The sequence below is a fragment of the Thalassophryne amazonica genome, chromosome 10 (assembly GCF_902500255.1).
Source record: "Thalassophryne amazonica chromosome 10, fThaAma1.1, whole genome shotgun sequence".
Taxonomy (NCBI): Eukaryota; Metazoa; Chordata; class Actinopteri; order Batrachoidiformes; family Batrachoididae; genus Thalassophryne; species Thalassophryne amazonica.
Window position 1 is genome coordinate 18,293,216 of NC_047112.1, and position 18,825 is coordinate 18,312,040.

At 39.2% G+C, this 18,825-nt stretch overlaps 1 protein-coding gene across 1 annotated transcript in view; it reads right to left on the minus strand.

Moving 5' to 3' along the window:
• Positions 1–18,825, minus strand: part of lrrc7 (leucine rich repeat containing 7) — a 224,011-nt gene that overhangs the window by 73,631 nt on the left and 131,555 nt on the right. The window contains 2 exon segments of the mRNA XM_034179499.1: positions 3,803–3,881; positions 12,605–12,722. Coding sequence (XP_034035390.1) covers positions 3,803–3,881; positions 12,605–12,722 — 197 coding nt within the window.

Below are 18,825 nucleotides of genomic sequence, written 5' to 3' on the forward strand. Positions count from 1 at the left end.
GTTGCATATGGAAAGATTTCTGCTTTAAAATAGATACAAATGATGTGTTCTTTACCTCTGCCAATGAAGTTGGAGGTTGTTTTCACCCGTTTGTCTATTTGTGAACAGCCTGGAGCCCACAATTTGTTATATATCATTATGAATTTTTTATTGATGATTTATATCCTAATGAGCGAGAATTTATTCCATTTTTAAAAGGCATAGGTCAAAGAGCAAAGTCAGGAAAAATCTTGGAGAATTGGAAAAATCCCTACCTGAAATATTGAACGAATTTTCAACAATTCATAACTGTCAAAAAAAAAAAAAAAATCAAATTTCTTTCATTTTTGAGAATGTTATGTAGGATGTATTCTTTATCAACTGACAAAGTTTGATCAGAATCTGGTCCAGATTTCAGAATTTGTGGCCATTTAAATTTAACATTGACAACCCCATTTAACGTACAGTAAAACCCGCCTAAACCATCATCATACAAACTGGATATTCAAACTCACCGGACAAAGGCAAAAGTTCCCATGCGTTTGTATGGTTTTCCATGTAATAAACACTGTATATACTGTATTTTGTATGACGGATTTTCACTCACATCACACAAAACCTCTCATCTGCATTTCCATGAAAAACCCCTTGCATGTTCTGAGCAGAGCAGTCTGGACATGCCCAGTAACAGAGGTACAAAATAAAGTTCAGCACTGACACGCGCCGATTCAAGGAAAGTGGATACCGTATTTCCATGATTAAAATTCCGACCATTTTTTTCCCAAACCATGCTTAGGCCTGGGACCCGCAGTCTGACGTGCACCTGCTTAAATGACTGACACAGCAAAAGCTGTGATTTGTCACTTTTACGTTTTCACTCCTTCCTCTTTCATCATATTGTAAAAGCTTTTGCAGTGCGCACGCCGATTACATTTCGATCATGGATCAAATATGTTTGCCAGAAAAGTCCGCAAATGCGACAAACTTCATTACACAAAGTTAGAAAATGATGCTCAAATGACCTGAAATTCATGAAGGTAAACTGCACACTGTATCTTTGATTTGGAGCTTGACTGTAGAAAGAAAAGCTTGGTGAGGGACAAATTAATCCAGAAAAAGCATAATCCAGAAAAATTGCATAAAGACGGCGACAGAGAACTTCAAAACTGACACACACATCAACATCATTGCATGGCAAAATTTGCAGAAGCATAAATCAGGCTTTAGGATTTTAAAGTACCACTCTGTAGCAGACCGAGAAAAAAAGAGTGACTCGACCAAATGTAATCTTTGTAATGTACATAACGCCCACTGCCTATTTAAGGTAGGCTTTTTTTTTTTTTTTTAAACAGAGGAATTTTTGACCCAGTCATTAAATTAAGCAGGTCTCAATTCAGGATTCCCCATAGATCCTTCAGTGCCTCCTGACTGTAACTAATCTGTTACATAAATACACTCAACAAAAATATAAACGCAACACTTTTGGTTTTGCTCCCATTTTGTATGAGATGAACTCAAAGATCTAAAACTTATTCCACATACACAATATCACCATTTCCCTCAAATATTGTTCACAAACCAGTCTAAATCTGTGATAGTGAGCAAGTCTCCTTTGCTGAGATAATCCATCCCACCTCACAGGTGTGCCATATCAAGATGCTGATTAGACACCATGATTAGTGCACAGGTGTGCCTTAGACTGTCCACAATAAAAGGCCACTCTGAAAGGTGCAGTTTTGTTTTATTGGGGGGGGGATACCAGTCAGTATCTGGTGTGACCACCATTTGCCTCATGCAGTGCAACACATCTCCTTCGCATAGAGTTGAACAGAACACCTCTCCAACGTGCCAAACGCCAGCGAATGTGAGCATTTGCCCACTCAAGTCGGTTACGACGACGAACTGGAGTCAGGTCGAGACCCCGATGAGGACGACGAGCATGCAGATGAGCTTCCCTGAGACGGTTTCTGACAGTTTGTGCAGAAATTCTTTGGTTATGCAAACCGATTGTTTCAGCAGCTGTCCGAGTGGCTGGTCTCAGACAATCTTGGAGGTGGACATGCTGGATGTGGAGGTCCTGGGCTGGTGTGGTTACACGTGGTCTGCGGTTGTGAGGCTGGTTGGATGTACTGCCAAATTCTCTGAAACGCCTTTGGAGACGGCTTATGGTAGAGAAATGAACATTCAATACACGAGCAACAGCTCTGGTTGACATTCCTGCTGTCAGCATGCTCATTGCACGCTCCCTCAAATCTTGCGACATCTGTGGCATTGTGCTGTGTGATAAAACTGCACCTTTCAGAGTGGCCTTTTATTGTGGACAGTCTAAGGCACACCTGTGCACTAATCATGGTGTCTAATCAGCATCTTGATATGGCACACCTGTGAGGTGGGATGGATTATCTCAGCAAAGGAGAAGTGCTCACTATCACAGATTTAGACTGGTTTGTGAACAATATTTGAGGGAAATGGTGATATTGTGTATGTGGAAAAAGTTTTAGATCTTTGAGTTCATCTCATACAAAATGGGAGCAAAACCAAGTGTTGCGTTTATATTTTTGTTGAGTATATAATGGATACTGTCCGTTTTATACATGTAGCGGATTTCGATTATAACAAACAAAATTTGCTGGTCCACCTGAATCCATTATATGTGAGCTTTAGTGTATATTTTACATGATATCTTAATCAAATGTGCCTCAGTCACTCTCATATTTGAAAGTGATGTGCAGACTAACTATGCAGATTGACAAAGTTTGATCCGGATCTGATCCAGAGTGTGGATTCTGTGGCCATTTGAACTTAATATTGAAAAAACCATTTGGTGTACAATTTACATGATATCTCAATCAAAACTGCCTCAATCACTCTCATTTGTGACAGTGAGGTGCAAACCGTCACTCTCAATGAATAGACTATGCTTGATACATCTGATCCGTATTGCAGATTTAGTGGATATTTGATTTTAACATGAAAAAGCCCTTTTGAACTATTGTTTTTAAATGATATTTTATCTTATGAGAAATCACTTCTAACAGGACTCTGAACTTACACTTTTTCCAAGTTAAAAATTTGTGGAATTGGAACCTAGTGTTGGCGGATGTTTGCGCTCTATGAGCACGGTGCTCTAGTTACTTATTGTGTGGAAGCAAAAATTAAGATGACGTCCATAGTGGCCATACTGGATAATGGACAATGGCACTTTCATAAGGAACCTTCCTCTTGCCTCCCCAATACACCACCAAGAAATGGATTCAATCATTCAAGGCATTGTTCAGTTATTGCACAGAAACAAAAATGAAAATGGTGCTTGTGGCAGACGGACAACCTTCATTTCTTAAAGGAACTCTCCTCTAGCATCTCCAACGTCAGCACCAAGACACAGTTTCAATCAGACAAGGTGTTCCTTTGGTATTGCACAGAAACAAAAATCAAGATGGCATCTGTAGCAGCCATATTGGATCATAGACGACAGCCATTTTCAAAAAGAACTTTCCTCCAGCAGTGCGCCACCAAGAAATGGATCCAATCAGACAAGGCCTTCTTCAGTTACTGTGCAGAAATTTATAGTTTGCAGACAGACGCCTGGAAAAGATGAAAACATAATGCTCACCAATTTGAAAAAATAAATATATGCGGAAACTATGGGGATTTAGAATTTTATGCATGTGTGCGTAAGAAGAATTTGCCTGCTAAGCGTATGTGAGAGATCCGTTTGAGCATGAATAATACAGTTGGGTCCAAAAGTATTTGGATGTGACACAGTTGTAATTTCACCAGTGAAGAATTTTTTTTTGTTTGTTTTTTCCCCACAGTTTCTTACTTGGTGATGGGGTTGACACTGGCTTCCACCACTGACAGGCCTTTACAGCACTTTATGTTGTCTGGAAACTCCTGGATACCTGTCAGACAGAACACAGCAATGAAAACAAAGGCCACATGATGCTGTGCTCCATCAGTTACAGCAGCAAGAGATTTTTTTTGTTTGTTGTTTAACAATTTTTCATCCTGTAAAATAAATTGCCTGTGCGATGTTGTAGGATGTAACGTCTATCTACACATCTAAATGTATTATTACAGGATTAAATTGAGGATTATATTGACAAGATGCAGTAACACTTTCACAATGCCCTTGATTTAACTGAAGACCCCCCCCCCCCCCCCCACACACACACACAGATTATAATCCAACTGTTATGACCATGGTAAATGGAGATTATGAATCTGACACAGTTCTGTCACGCCCATCAGTGCCTGGAAGCTTTTGAAGCTTTCATGTTTGTGTAACTATAACAATGGAGCGCAACTAAACGTGAAACCAGAACACGGGTTCTGTGTTAATTTTTTTACTTTTCGAACATGAAGATGAAATACTAATATTAAAAAACACTAACTGATTTCATACACTCGTACATATCTGTGTGTGTGTGTGTGTGTATGTATATATATATATATATATATATATATATATATATATATATATATATATATATATATATGCCCATCTCCTGTCTAAATGGCATTTTGGAATTGAGCCAAACCTGGCACACATACTTCGACATACACATAGCTGTTGAGCAATTTAATAGTAGTAAAGGGGAGAGACATTTTTGTGCTGCATTCTATTTTCTTGTTTTTCCTTTTAATGTTTTACCTCTTCTTTTTTGCAAGTAGTAGTAGTAGTGTGTATATATATATATATATATATATATATATATATATATATATATACACACACACACACACAGTGCATCCAGAAAGTATTCACAGTGCTTCACTTTTTCCACAATCAGTTATGTTATTCCAAAATGGAGTAAATTAAATTCATTTTTTTCCCCTCAAAGTTCTACTCACAACACCCCATAATGACAACATGAAAAAGTTTTTTATTATATTTTTGCAAGTTTATTAAAAATAAAAAACTAAGAAATCACATGTCTCTCCAATGAAATACAGCTGGCGCTGTTTGATCAGCTGGTTTTACCAATCTTATTGTATGGCTCAGAGCTGTGGGGATATGAGGATATCTCACTAATCGAGGCTTTTCACGTCAAATTCCTGAAAAGGCTACTTAAGGTAAATAAAAATACTGCCAACGTGCAGTGTATGGTGAGGTTGGTAGATTCAAGCTGATAAAAAAGGTTGAATGCATGAATGGGTTTTGGTGTAGAGTGCTGAACGGCAGCCGAAATAAATTATCCTTCCTTGTTTTTAGGTTATTAAAGACTCAATATGAGAAAGGAGATTTCAAGTCCCAGTGGATTGTAAGGCTAAAACAAATATTAGATAATACAGTATTCTCATATTTGTGGAACTCTACTAGTGTGGTAAATGATAAATATATCAAAGTTGCAATAGAGCAAACGTTATCTGATATGTTTAGACAGAGTTATCAAACTGAAGTATATAACAACAGTCTTTGTAAGAATTATAGAACATTTAAACACACATTTCAACTTGAAAGTTATCTTCGTAGCCTAGATGACAACACATGGCGCTATCTATCAAAATTCAGATGAGGTGCTCGTGGAAGTCCAGTAGTGAGAGGTAGATACCAGGGTACTGACTATGCTAGTCGATAGTATACACTGTAACTTAGGAAAACTTGGTGATGAGTTTCATTACCTATTTGAATGTAGTCATTTTAGTGTAGGAAGAAATGGATACCCACCTGCACATATCAGGTCGAGACCCAATGTGTACAAGATGGATATGCTGCTTAATTCAGAAGACATTCTTACTCAGAGTAATCTTGCAAAATTTTGCAAAGAGATTGTGCTTACAGTTAAATGTCTGTAATATATATTTATTAATTGTTTGTTTGTTCTGTGTAGATCAACAAGTACTTGACTAGAGTCTAGTTGATTGTGCCATTTTAATTTATTGTACATATGTTGTGTTTATGGGGATAAATTTTACTGACTTACGTAATTACATGCACATAAGTATTCACACCTTTCCCTCAAAACTTTGTTGATGCACCTTTGGCAGCAATTACAGCCTCAGGTCTTCTTGAATATGATGCCACAAGCTTGGTGCACCTATCTTTGAACAGTTTTGTCCATTCCTCTTTGCAGCACCTCTCAAGCTCCATCTGGTCAGATGTGGAACGTCGGTGCACAGCCATTTTTAGATCCCTCCAGAGATGTTCAATCAGATTCAGGTCTGGGCTCTGGCTGGGCCACTCAAGGACATTCACAGAGTTGTCCTGAAGCCACTCCTTTACTCCTTTGATATCTTGGCTGTGTGCGTAGGGTAATTGTCCTGCTGAAAGATGAACCATTGCCCCAGTCTGACATCAAGAGAGCTCTGAAGCAGGTTTTCATCCAGGATGTCTCTGTACATTGCTGCATTTATCTTCCATCAATCCTGACTACTCTCCCACTTCCTGTTGCTGAAAAACATCCCCACTGCATGATGGTGCCACCACCATGCTTCACTGTAGGGATGGTGCCTGGTTTTCTCCAAACATAAGGCCTGGCCTTTTACTAAGGAGTGGCTTCTGTCTGGCCACTCTACCATACAGGCCTGATTGGTGGATTGCTGTAGAGATGGTTGTCCTTCTGGAAGGTTCTCCTCTTGCCGCATAGGAAAGTTGGAATTCTGACAGGGTGACCATCGGGCTCTTGGTCACCTCCTTGACCAAGGCCCTTCTCTCCTGATTGCTCAGTTTAGATGGGCTGCCAGCTCTAGGAGGAGTCCTGGTGGATCCCAGCATCTTCCATTTACAGATGATGGAGTCCACTGTGCACACTAGGACCTTCAAAGCAGCAGAAATGTTTCTGTGCCCTTCCCCAGATTTGTGCCTTGAGACAATCATGTCTCGGAGGTCTACAGAAAATTCTTTTGACTTCCTGCTTGGTTTGTGCTCTGACATGCACTGTCAACTGTGGGACCTTATATGTAGACAGGTGTGTGTCTTTCCAAATCATGTCCAGTCAACTGAATTCACCCCAGGTGGACTCCAATTAAGCTGCAGAAACATGTCAAGGATGATCAGTGGAAACACGAGGCACCTGAGCTCAATTTTGAGCTTCATGGCAAAGACTGTAATTACTTATGTACATGCGATGTCTTAGTTTTTTAAGTAAAAACTTTTTAGTTTTTTAACTTAGTTTTTTATAAATTTGCAAAAATCTTAAAAAAAACTTTTTTTCACATTGTCATTATGGGGTATTGTCTGTCGACGTTTCAGGGAAAACAATGAATTTCATTCATTTTGGAATAAGGCTGTAACATAAAAAAAACGTAACAGGCTGAATACTTTCCAGATGCACTGTACAACCCCTGGCAAAAATTATGGAATCACCGGCCTCGGACGATGTTCATTCAGTTGTTTAATTTTGTAGAAAAAAAGCAGATCACAGACATGACACACAACTAAAGTCATTTCAAATGGCAACTTTCTGGCTTTAAGAAACACTATAAGAAATCAGGAAAAATAATTGTGGCAGTCAGTAATGGTTACTTTTTTAGACCAAGCAGAGGGAAAAAAATATGGACTCACTCAATTCTGAGGAATAAATTATGGAATCACCCTGTAAATTTTCATCCCCAAAACTAACACCTGCATCAAATCAGATCTGCTCGTTAGTCTGCATCTAAAAAGGAGTGATCACACCTTGGAGAGCTGTTGCACCAAGTGGACTGACATGAATCATGGCTCCAACACGAGAGATGTCAATTGAAACAAAGGAGAGGATTATCAAACTCTTAAAAGAGGGTAAATCATCGTTCACAGTCAGCTGTGTCTAAACTCTGGACCAAATACAAACAACATGGGAAGGTTGTTAAAGGCAAACATACTGGTAGACCAAGGAAGACATCAAAGCATCAAGACAGAAAACCTAAAGCAATATGTCTCAACAATCGAAAAGGCACAACAAAACAAATGAGGAACGAATGGGAGGAAACTGGTGTCAACGTCTGTGACCGAACTGTAAGAAACCGCCTAAAGGAAATGGGATTTACATACAGAAAAGCTAAATGAAAGCCATCATTAACACCTAATCAGAAAAAAACAAGGTTACAATGGGCTAAGGAAAAGCAATCGTGGACTGTGGATGACTGGATGAAAGTCATATTCAGTGATGAATCTCGAATCTGCATTGGGCAAGGTGATGATGCTGGAACTTTTGTTTGGTGCCGTTCCAATGAGATTTATAAAGATGACTGCCTGAAGAGAATATGTAAATTTCCACAGTCATTGATGATATGGGGCTGCATGTCAGGTAAAGGCACTGAGGAGATGGCTGTCATTACATCATCAATAAATGCACAAGTTTACGTTGATATTTTGGACACTTTTCTTATCCCATCAATTGAAAGGATGTTTGGGGATGATGAAATCATTTTTCAAGGTGATAATGCATCTTGCCATAGAGCAAAAACTGTGAAAACATTCCTTGCAAAAAGACACATAGGGTCAATGTCATGGCCTGCAAATAGTCCGGATCTTAATCCAATTGAAAATCTTTGGTGGAAGTTGAAGAAAATGGTCCATGACAAGGCTCCAACCTGCAAAGCTGATCTGGCAACAGCAATCAGAAAAAGTTGGAGCCAGATTGATGAAGAGTACTGTTTGTCACTCATTAAGTCCATGCCTCAGAGACTGCAAGCTGTTATAAAAGCCAGAGGTGGTGCAACAAAATACTAGTGATGTGTTGGAGCGTTCTTTTGTTTTTCATGATTCCATAATTTTTTCCTCAGAATTGAGTGATTCCATATTTTTTTCCCTCTGCTTGGTCTAAAAAAGTAACCGTTACTGACTGCCACAATTATTTTTCCTGATTTCTTATAGTATTTCTTAAAGCCAGAAAGTTGCCATTTGAAATGACTTTAGTTTTGTGTCATGTCTGTGATCTGCTTTTTTTCTACAAAATTAAACAACTGAATGAACATCCTCCGAGGCTGGTGATTCCATAATTTTTGCCAGGGGTTGTATTTTCCTTTAAATTTTCAGAGGGACACATCAACTCCAACTCAGTAGTTGTGGAGATGATTTTCGGTGATCAGCTATAAATTACAGACATGACAATCAGCAAATAAGCCATTTGGGTTGTTCCTGAGCTCTTAACAGACTATCTGCCTGCTTTCACTGGAGCTTTAGTGTGCTGATGGAGGGGAAGGAGCAGATATTTTTTTTCAGTGATGGATATTAATAAGCACTCTGTCACATAACTGCTTTGTTTGCGTTTTAGACTTTGAAGATAAAATGGTGTTCAGATGGAGCCAGAACTTGTCGCTGTGTGCTTCTTATTCTGAGGTGTGTCGCATATTGATGGGTTTGTTTTTTTGGGGGTTTCATTACAGAGTGCAGGACCTGCATCTGCTTCACACAGTCTCCCTCAGACAAACAGCACTGTAGCACAGCCATATGGCAAATGTAATGAAATTAAAATGACATTTCTGCATGAAAAAATTACTTCAGTTAAAAGAGAAACACAGGTTTACATAAGGAACATGAAAAGAGCATAACTGTGGCCGGCGCCCGCGTCTCTACCGCCGCAATTAACACTGACATCTGTGAACTGATCCAGAATCATCCACGTAAAATGTCATTCTTAGGCTGTGTCGCAGTTAAACGGCTGCATTCTGTGGAGATCTGGCCTTCTGAGACTGCGGAGGCTGAACCAACCATTGTGAAATGAGATGGTCTAGACCACCGAGCATTTGCCATGATGACATTTGTATATTCTGGCCCTAGCCCCTGTCCCCCTGCCCCCCTGTCCCCTGCAGCCTTGTCAGCTGCACATGACAACCTAGTGTAGTGGGTGTAACCCAGTTTCATTTTTCAATACTTATTTATACTTTACTTGTAAACATTACCTATTTGTAATTGTACATTTGTAAATTGTCCTTTTCTTGATTTTTTCTTTTTAATTTATTAACCATGTTTTCTTTTCATAAAAGATGCAGAGTGACTCTTGGGATTGTTTGGGCTGAGAAGGTAGACCTGATGTACCCTTTGCTTTTGTGGGAGAGAAGGCTGCATTTGTCGGCTGCATTCCAAGCAGCCTTTGAAATGAGGCAGTTTAGTTGCACCACTATGACGAATGCAGCATTTGAAGGATGTGGGCCCTGCATACTTCTCAGAGGTGTGTACCATCAAAGTCTTCAGGCTTCAGCCTTCAGAAACACCGGAGACTTGGACAAACCACTCTGAAATGAGAGAGTCTCGCCCACGGAGCATTTCGCTATTGCATAGCATAATAGGCTTTTACTGTCCCTCGCCCCTGTCTTACCTTGATAATTGCACTCGACAAGCTAGCGTAGTGGGTGGAACCTGTACTTTATTATATACATTACTTATTTATAATTGTATATATGGAGCCTGAATTTGTCCTTTGATTTTATTTAGTTTTTTTTTTTTTTGCTTTGAGGTAAAGAACGCGGCACACATCGGCCACTTTCCAAGGTGCCTTTGAAATGGAACAGCCTAGACACAACCACTTATGCAGTGGTGGGCACAACTAACCAAAAAGTTAGCTTTGATAACCGCTAATCCGCTAGCTGAAAAGTTGACTTTTCTAACCCTAAACCAATAAACCACTAAAAAAATTTAGCGGAAGTTACAGCTAATCCCTAACTTTTAGTAGTGACTCGGTACACTGTCAGCTACTGATAAGCCAGTTTTGAGTTTAAGCACCACAAGGACTACTGGGTAAATTCAAAGGTGATTACAAACCTAAAACAAACAACCAGCCAGAGCTTTTCTCTTTCTGCACCCGACATGCAGCAACACAGACAGTGGCACAAGAGAACAAACCCAAAGCACTTTTCACTCATGGTTTAATTTATAAACAAAAGTCATTCCGGACAGTTGAACGGCAATGCGCTAATTCTGAAGTTTTGAGCACTAACAGATACGCACGCCAAAAGGCATCATGGGAAATGACTGAGTCTTCTTTCATCACCGCCCCCCCGTCAAAATCCACAGAACACTGCCATCTACTGGCTGGGAGTGTAAACAGACCAATTGTAACTTGTGTATGGTATTCCAATTTAAAATGATATACTGTCGTGAAACTGAAATAAACAAACAAACAAACAAACAAACAAAAAAAAACCAATTTTTCACAAAAGTTGCTGTTGAGTTAACAAAATTCTCATCATATCAACAAAACACATTTCTTTTGAATGATTGTTACACCCACAACATGAAATGGAATGGTAACACATCATTCACTAATGTTTTCCTATGCATAAAGACAGTGTCTGACACCCCCTGTAAAGTATGTAATCATGTCTGACACCCCCTGTAAATTATGTAATCATGTCTGACACCCCCTGTAAAGTTACTGTAACTGTGTGTTGGTTTTTACAAATAAATGTGTATTTGTAAATATGTCATTTTTTTCATTTGTTTAAAAAAAAGCATTTTCAAAACTGACAATGTGAAGTGTGATTGCCTTTGTGGATCACCGATTACACACATTCATCGCTTTGCTCACATACGCAACATTGAGACATTCTGAGCGTAAAACTGCTTTTGAGATTCACAAATATGTTGGTCTATTCACACTCCCATCCAGTAGATGGCAGTGTTCTATTCATTTTGACGGGGGGGAGGACCCTCATTTCCCATAATGCCTTTTGCCACATGTGTCTGTTAACGCTCAAACCTTCAGAATTAGCACATTACTTTAAAAGATATGTGTGATATTTTCACTTTGTCAAAATGACAGAGTTGCCGTTAATGTTGATAAACTGTCCGGAATTAGTTTTGGTTATAAAAAGTGAAAAGTGCTTTGCGTTTCATGTCTCCTGCCACACGTTGGTGTCATTTCATTTGGGAAGTAAAGAACAAATTTTTTCTTTTTTCTTTTTTCTTTTTGCAACAGCAGCTGGCAACCAGCTCACCTCCTTCTGCTGGAGAAAGTTTGAGCTTCTCACAGTAGTCTGACTGCTGCAAAACATATAATGGGAACTAACATGTATGGTTTTAGGGTTGTTTTTGACTGTTAAGCTTTACTCACTATGTCAGCAAAAATGTTCAGTGGACTGAAAGTTAAATTTAGCAGAAGCTACTTGGTTCACTGATGGCTTTCAAAGTTAGCTGAAAAGCTAATCCACTAAGAAAAAGTTAGCTTTGCTAATTAGCGGTTAGCGGATTAGCAGAACTATGCCTACCATTGCACTTACGGCATAAGCACCCAACAAATGCAGCCGTAGAAGCACGCAGCCACTTAAATGGGAGACAACAACAGTCACCTTTGATGAGCATCTTGAAAATGTTGGCCATCTTTGATTTTTAGGTGGCTAATGTCCCCCCCCCCCCCCCCAAATAACTGACCTCTGTGTCACCATTTGAATGACTGTGCCCAAATCTGCAGTTATCTGCTGCATGAATCTGACAAAAGGAGTGTTCAAATGGAAAATTTTATTTACTTATTTATTTTTGAAACAAATTTTCATGAAAAAGATGGGCTGGGTTTGAAACACTGATCATCACCTTTTGGGGTGGATTTGCAAAAAGGGGCAGAGCCAAGAAAATTTCACACTTTTTCCAAAAACAGCAAAACAAGGACTTTGGTGGAGTTATGCATCCTACCTAGTGCCCCACAAATTTTAGGTATTTTCAAAAGACTGAGGTTTTGTGGACATTGACAAAATGCATGCTTACCATTTTTACTAATGTCCAACTCTTTGAGGTTAACCAGGCTGGCGATGGTGGTGGGCAGGTTGGACAGGTCGTTATCAGGCATGCTCAGCTTTTTCAAGGCCTGGCAGTTGAAGAGTTGCTATGGAAACACAGTGGAAAAACAGGGAGATGTTAGGTCTGTTGGCAAAATAACGCAGTCATTTAGTAAAAGGTCCAAAAGGAGAAAGGGCAGAAGCGAAGGAGTAAACAGGAGGCAGGCACCACTTAATGTTGTGGAAAACCACTGCTATTTTCACAGCCATTTTCTATGAATAATACATAACTCTCCTCCTCCATACCACGCTCCCTCAGGACATGAGAGAGAAAGCACAAAGGTGACCAATATACAAAAATGCTGCACCTGGCCAAACACAGAGCAGACAAAACACATACACAAATCAAAAATTGGGCTGCGTCCACAAACGAGAACACTCAGAGTACATTCCTCCCATTTCTGGATGCAGAAGCAAAAAGTCGTAAATCTCTCACTCTGCACATTAAGCGACTTTCCCAGTGACCGCAAGAGGCCAAAAATTGCAAATCAAGACAACACTAGCCAATATAGAAAATACGTTCTCAAAACAAAGCCTTGCATCAAGTTGCAAACTGAGAAAATGTTTGCAGGCACTGAATACAAACAGCAGATAGAACTACACCAACGTAAAGCACTGCGCAATACAGCTAGCTTTACAGCTAGCACAATACAGCTAGCTTTAACTTAATAACGCTTTAAACACTCTGTCTGCCAAAGTCCTCTGGGCAGAAAGTCTTTTTGTGTTAGTCCTTATGCGAGTGTTGTGACTTGCTCTTCATGTTGTGGCTATGCTTCTGTATTCAATTTCTCTTTTTGTATTTGCACGTTTTCAATATTTGCTGGCATTATCTTCATTTGGAAGTGTTGTGGCCTCTCTCAGCCACCGTAACATTCCTGAAAATGGCACCTGGGGAAATGTGGTATTCCTGTTTCCAACATGGATTCCTAGCAAATAACTGATGTTTCTCTATGATAACGGTCTACATGGGCGCAATTTGGTGGGGGATAGGGAGGACATGTCCCCCCTACCTTTTCAACCAGGGGGGACAGAATATGGTATGTCCCCCCCCCACCTTCTGACATATATGTGTGTACTTGAAACATGCTATGCCAGTCTTATGTGCAAACCATGTCAGTCTTATGTGCAAAACCATGTCAGAATAGTATCTTTGTTTCTGCAAGTTTGTATTTTTAGCAGCACTGACTTGTTTACAACACGTGTTTCTTGTTTGTCACATTCAGAATTTTCTGGGACTGCATTTGCCCAGATCTGAAACCAAAAAGGCCTCTAGGGCCTAGTGTCTACACATAAGTATCAATGGACCATATGCTAATTTACTAAATTCTGAAAGTTAGAAAAGGATATCAGAAAAGCTATCTGGGACCTCAGAAAGCCCATCTGCAATTATTACTTGATCTCCAAAATCAGTCTATGCAAGTGAAATTATGTTCAGTATGAGTGTTGTCATTAGTGCCACTTTGAAAATTAAATTCATGATAAGTAATTTATCCTAAACTTATGATCTGTTGTATTTTCAAACTTATACAAAAACAAATCTTGAGAAAAAAAATACAGTATGCGATAGTTAATAATTATTAAGAGCCTGTTCTTTCATATTTATGAATACATTTTACCACATTGCAGTTGTTTTTTTTTTATGAGAACTCAACCTATCATTCTTTTTGAGTTCTACACATGTGGTGATACCTTATTTACACCAGGATGTTAATAAAATCAATGCTGGCTATTCTCAGAATAAAGTACTTATAGCCACAGTTTCAAATTGTATACGAGGTCTGTCAATAAAGTATAGGTCCTTTTTATTTTTTTCAAAAACTATATAGATTTCATTCATATGTTTGTACGTCAGACATGCTTGAACCCTCATGCGTTGCTGAGAGACTGGCACTTTGTTTGATCAAAATTTTTTCTAAACCTGTGAGACACATCGAAGTGGACATGGTTCGAAAAATTAAGCTGGTTTTCGGTGAAAATTTTAACGGCTGATGAGAGATTTTGAGATGATACTGTCGCTTTAAGGACTTCCCACGAAGCGAGACATCGCGCAGCGCTCTCAGGCGCCGTCGTCAGCCTGTTTCAAGCTGAAAACCTCCACATTTCAGGCTCTATTGATCCAGGACGTCGTGAGAGAACAGAGAAGTTTCAGAAGAAGTTGGTTTCAGCATTTTATCCGGATATTCCACTGTTAAAGGAGATTTTTTTAATGAAAGACGTGCGGGCGGATTGCAGCGGCGGATTGCAGCGGCGGATTGCAGCGTCGGCTCGCAGCCGCCGCAATGCTCCGCCACAGGAAAAACACCTCTGTTGGAAGCCTTAAGGACAAGTTGGAACATGTCCAGCTGTTAAACAATTTCTCATATACTCACTCCACTGAAAGCCATCAAAAGCCGCCTGGATTTTACAAATGGTTATCAACACGGAGGTGTTTTTCCTGTGCCGCCGCACCGCGCCGGCTGCATCCCGACGCGCGGACCTGTCCGCACGTCTTTCATTAAAAAAAAAATCTCCTTTAACAGTGGAATATCCGGATAAAATGCTGAAACCGACTTCTTCTGAAACTTCTCTGTTCTCTCACGACGTCCTGGATCAATAGAGCCTGAAATGTGGAGGTTTTCAGCTTGAAACAGGCTGACGACTGCGCCTGAGAGCGCTGCGCGACGTCTCGCACCGTGGGAAGTCCTTAAAGCGACAGTATCACCTCAAAATCTCTCATCAGCCGTTAAAATTTTCACTGAAAACCAGCTTAATTTTTCTAACCGTGTCCACTTCGATGTGTCTCACAGGTTTAGAAAAAATTTTGATCAAACAAAGCGCCAGTCTCTCAGCAACTTCTCAGACAAAGGAATTCCGACGAGGGGCTGGACGACTCCTCCCACAAGGAGTGCTCACAGGCGAATGACGTCACCGACAGGCGTGGAAAAACTCACGCATGCGCACAAGGGTTCAAGCATGTCTGACGTAAAAACATATGAATGAAATCCATATAGTTTTTGAAAAAAATAAAAAGGACCTATACTTTATTGACAGCCCTCGTAAGTCAAATGGTGTCCACTTTATGGTCTTCTCAAAACATTAAAATTACTGTTCTGAATGCTCAGAATGCATCTGAGCTTATCTAGAAACCGGTGGCTTCTGGGGGCCTAAAGCGGCTCCCAGATCCCCGGCCTATGGGCTTCGGCCCTGCAGGCCTCGCACTTTGTCCCCCCCCCCCCCATGTCTAGTTCTAAATTGCGCCTTTGATGGTCTACACAACACTGAGTTTCATGCACGGTACAAACGACCAGCAATGAAAAGCCTTTATTGGAAAACAAAGTACTTTTATTGCCTGCCTCCATCAATGTGATCTGATACCAAAGTGAATCTGCCAAATGCTGCTTCCAGAATTCTCCAGATGAAATGAACTTAATGTAGGTCAGAATTATCTGATGTGATGACTGAATCAAGGTCAAACATGCAAGAAAAGTCACAAACTACTTTGAATTCCCTACCACATATCAGAGAATTTGACCAAGAATACATTGTTTCAGCAATATCCTTTTTCCTCCCTAGTCAGCCGAATTTCCAGTCCCATTGTTTACACTGCTTGATGTCCACGATTTGTTATCTCTGCCAAGAAATGGTGGAGGAGGTTATGTTTTCACCACTGTTTGTTTGTTTGTCTGTTTTTGAACAACCTGGAGCCCACAATTTTTCAAATATTTTCACTGACGATTCATATCCTGATAAGGCAAAAACTGATTAAATGGTCAAGGTCATAGTCAGGAAAAATCTTGGAAAATTGGAAAAATCCCTGTCTTTAACATTAAATGAATTTTCAAAAATTCATAACTGTCAAAAAAGATGAAATTTCTTTCCTATTTGAAAGCGTTATGTAGGATGGTATCCTATAATATAATCCCCTGACAAAGTTTGATCCAGATTTGATCTAGATTACAGATTTTTTTGGCCATTTAAATTTAACACTGAAAACCCCCATTTAGTATAGGTATATTTTACATTATATCTCAATTAAAACTGCCTCAATCACTCATTTTTCTGTTATGGATTTATCTACATGACCAAAACTGGATGGAGGGTACAATTTTATGTCCGTTTGTCTAGCTTCCACTTATCAGTTGGAAACTAAGTGCCAAAAACCAATGACAAATTGTGCATAACAGAGATAACCTATGTTCTGTGAAAATGATCTAAAAAAGAATCCAGAAACCAAAAAAGTTGAAAAACAAACAAACCTGACAACACCACAAAAAAACTTTGATTCAACTGCGTGAAGTAAATACATACTCCTGACATTTGATCACATCGAATTCCGCTTATGAAAAGCCACTTCTAACAGGACTTTGACCTTGAAATTTTTTCCAATGTAAAATTTAATGTAATTACAAACTAGAGTTGGCGGAGTTTGCGCTCTACAAGTTTTTACATGTATCTATAAGAAAGCCCACGCAAGTTCATCTGATTTTGCCAAAGTGTGACCCTGAAGGCTTGGAGAGGAAGCGACGTTGGGTTAGTGATCTCAGCTGTGGTGTGGAAGTGGGACTTTGAAGCAGTTACCACTGCTAGCTGTTAGCGATGTTTATGCATACCCGCATATTGACTGGCTGGACAAATGAAAATCAAGAAACACAAAGATGGCGATGGCTATCAGATGTTTAATAACCATCATGTCAAACTCACTTAGAAATATTGAAGCTTATGAAGCCGTTCGAGCAGGACAAATATGCTTCATGGCTGCCGTATAGCTTGCAGGTTTTTACTTCTTTGGGAGTTCCTACAACTTCACATGTTCATTATTAATAATTTGAATAACTACTCAAACGGGGCTTTCCCATGAATCAAGGCATTAAAAAAATTTAACTCCATTAATACAAACTACACTACAACAACAATGCACAAGAATCCCAAATTAAATAGGTGATGATGCAGAAAAAAGAGTTATACTCTGGTGAGACTCAAGTGCTTTTTGACAGGTGCAACTTATCTTCTAGAAAATATGGGTATAGTTTATATGAAGTAAAGCTATAGTTTGTCGCTTACTGCATGAAACCAGTTAAAAAAATCAGTGTTCATTTTGGTCCGATAATTTTTAGATCGCTAACATGTTTTTGCAGGTGAAGTGAATAAATCTTAAACAGTTAAAAACCTTTGTTAAGTCTGATATCAAAAATTTTAGCACTTACCTAAAGAAATAAAGCTAAAAAAATAAAAATGTACATTTTGATTGTATAATGTTCATTTAGAATTGTCATCGTGGATTTTGTTCGTTTAAACCACAGCAACTCTCTGGTGTGCGAAAAAAACAAACAAACAAAAAACAAAAACGGGTACGCAAAGGATTATGGGTAAGGGTCTGAGTGTCTGGGCGCCAGTGGATGGCACTGTTCTATGCATTCTGACTCCGGTTATATCAGACGGTTGTCTAATCACAACTTGACTTTTGTCTTTTTTTTTTTTCTTTTTTTTTACATATGAATAAAATGGCATATTTTACAAAAGCACATTTATATGTAAATACCAACACACACGTCACGTCACATTAACATATTGGTTTTTACATAGAATGAATAAGTCAACCAATCAGTGTTAGTGAAGGCTCATTTAGCCATAATCCCTTTGGCATCTGTCTGTTTGTTACAAAACTTCAGAATTAGTGCATTATTTAAAATTAAAAGATATGTGTTATATTTTAACTTTGTACAAATGACAAAATTGACATTAATGGAGTTATTCTATACGGATTTGTTTTAAAAATCAAAACCAGAAGTCAAAACTGCTTTATTTTCCAAGACCTCTGCCTCACAGCAACACTGCTATATTCTGTTAAGTAATAATACTGTTGTTAAGGAATAATACTGTCTGTCTGTCTGTCTGTCTGTCTGTCTGTGTGTGTAGTTGAGCTTCGCTGCTGCAAGCTATGTAATAAACAGGAGCTTCCAGCAGTGGGCAGGGTGCACAAAGAAACCACACCCACTGTAAATGCTCACATTGTATAAAAATTGCTGTTTCAGCCATTTTCTGGGCCATTTCACAAGATGGACACTGTTTGTGAGGGCCTGGTTTTCACGTGATCTTTAATAAACTCAAAATGAGGAAAATAATTGTTTGGTTTTTGGTAAGGGGCAGCAAATTACAAAAAGAACTGGGGTA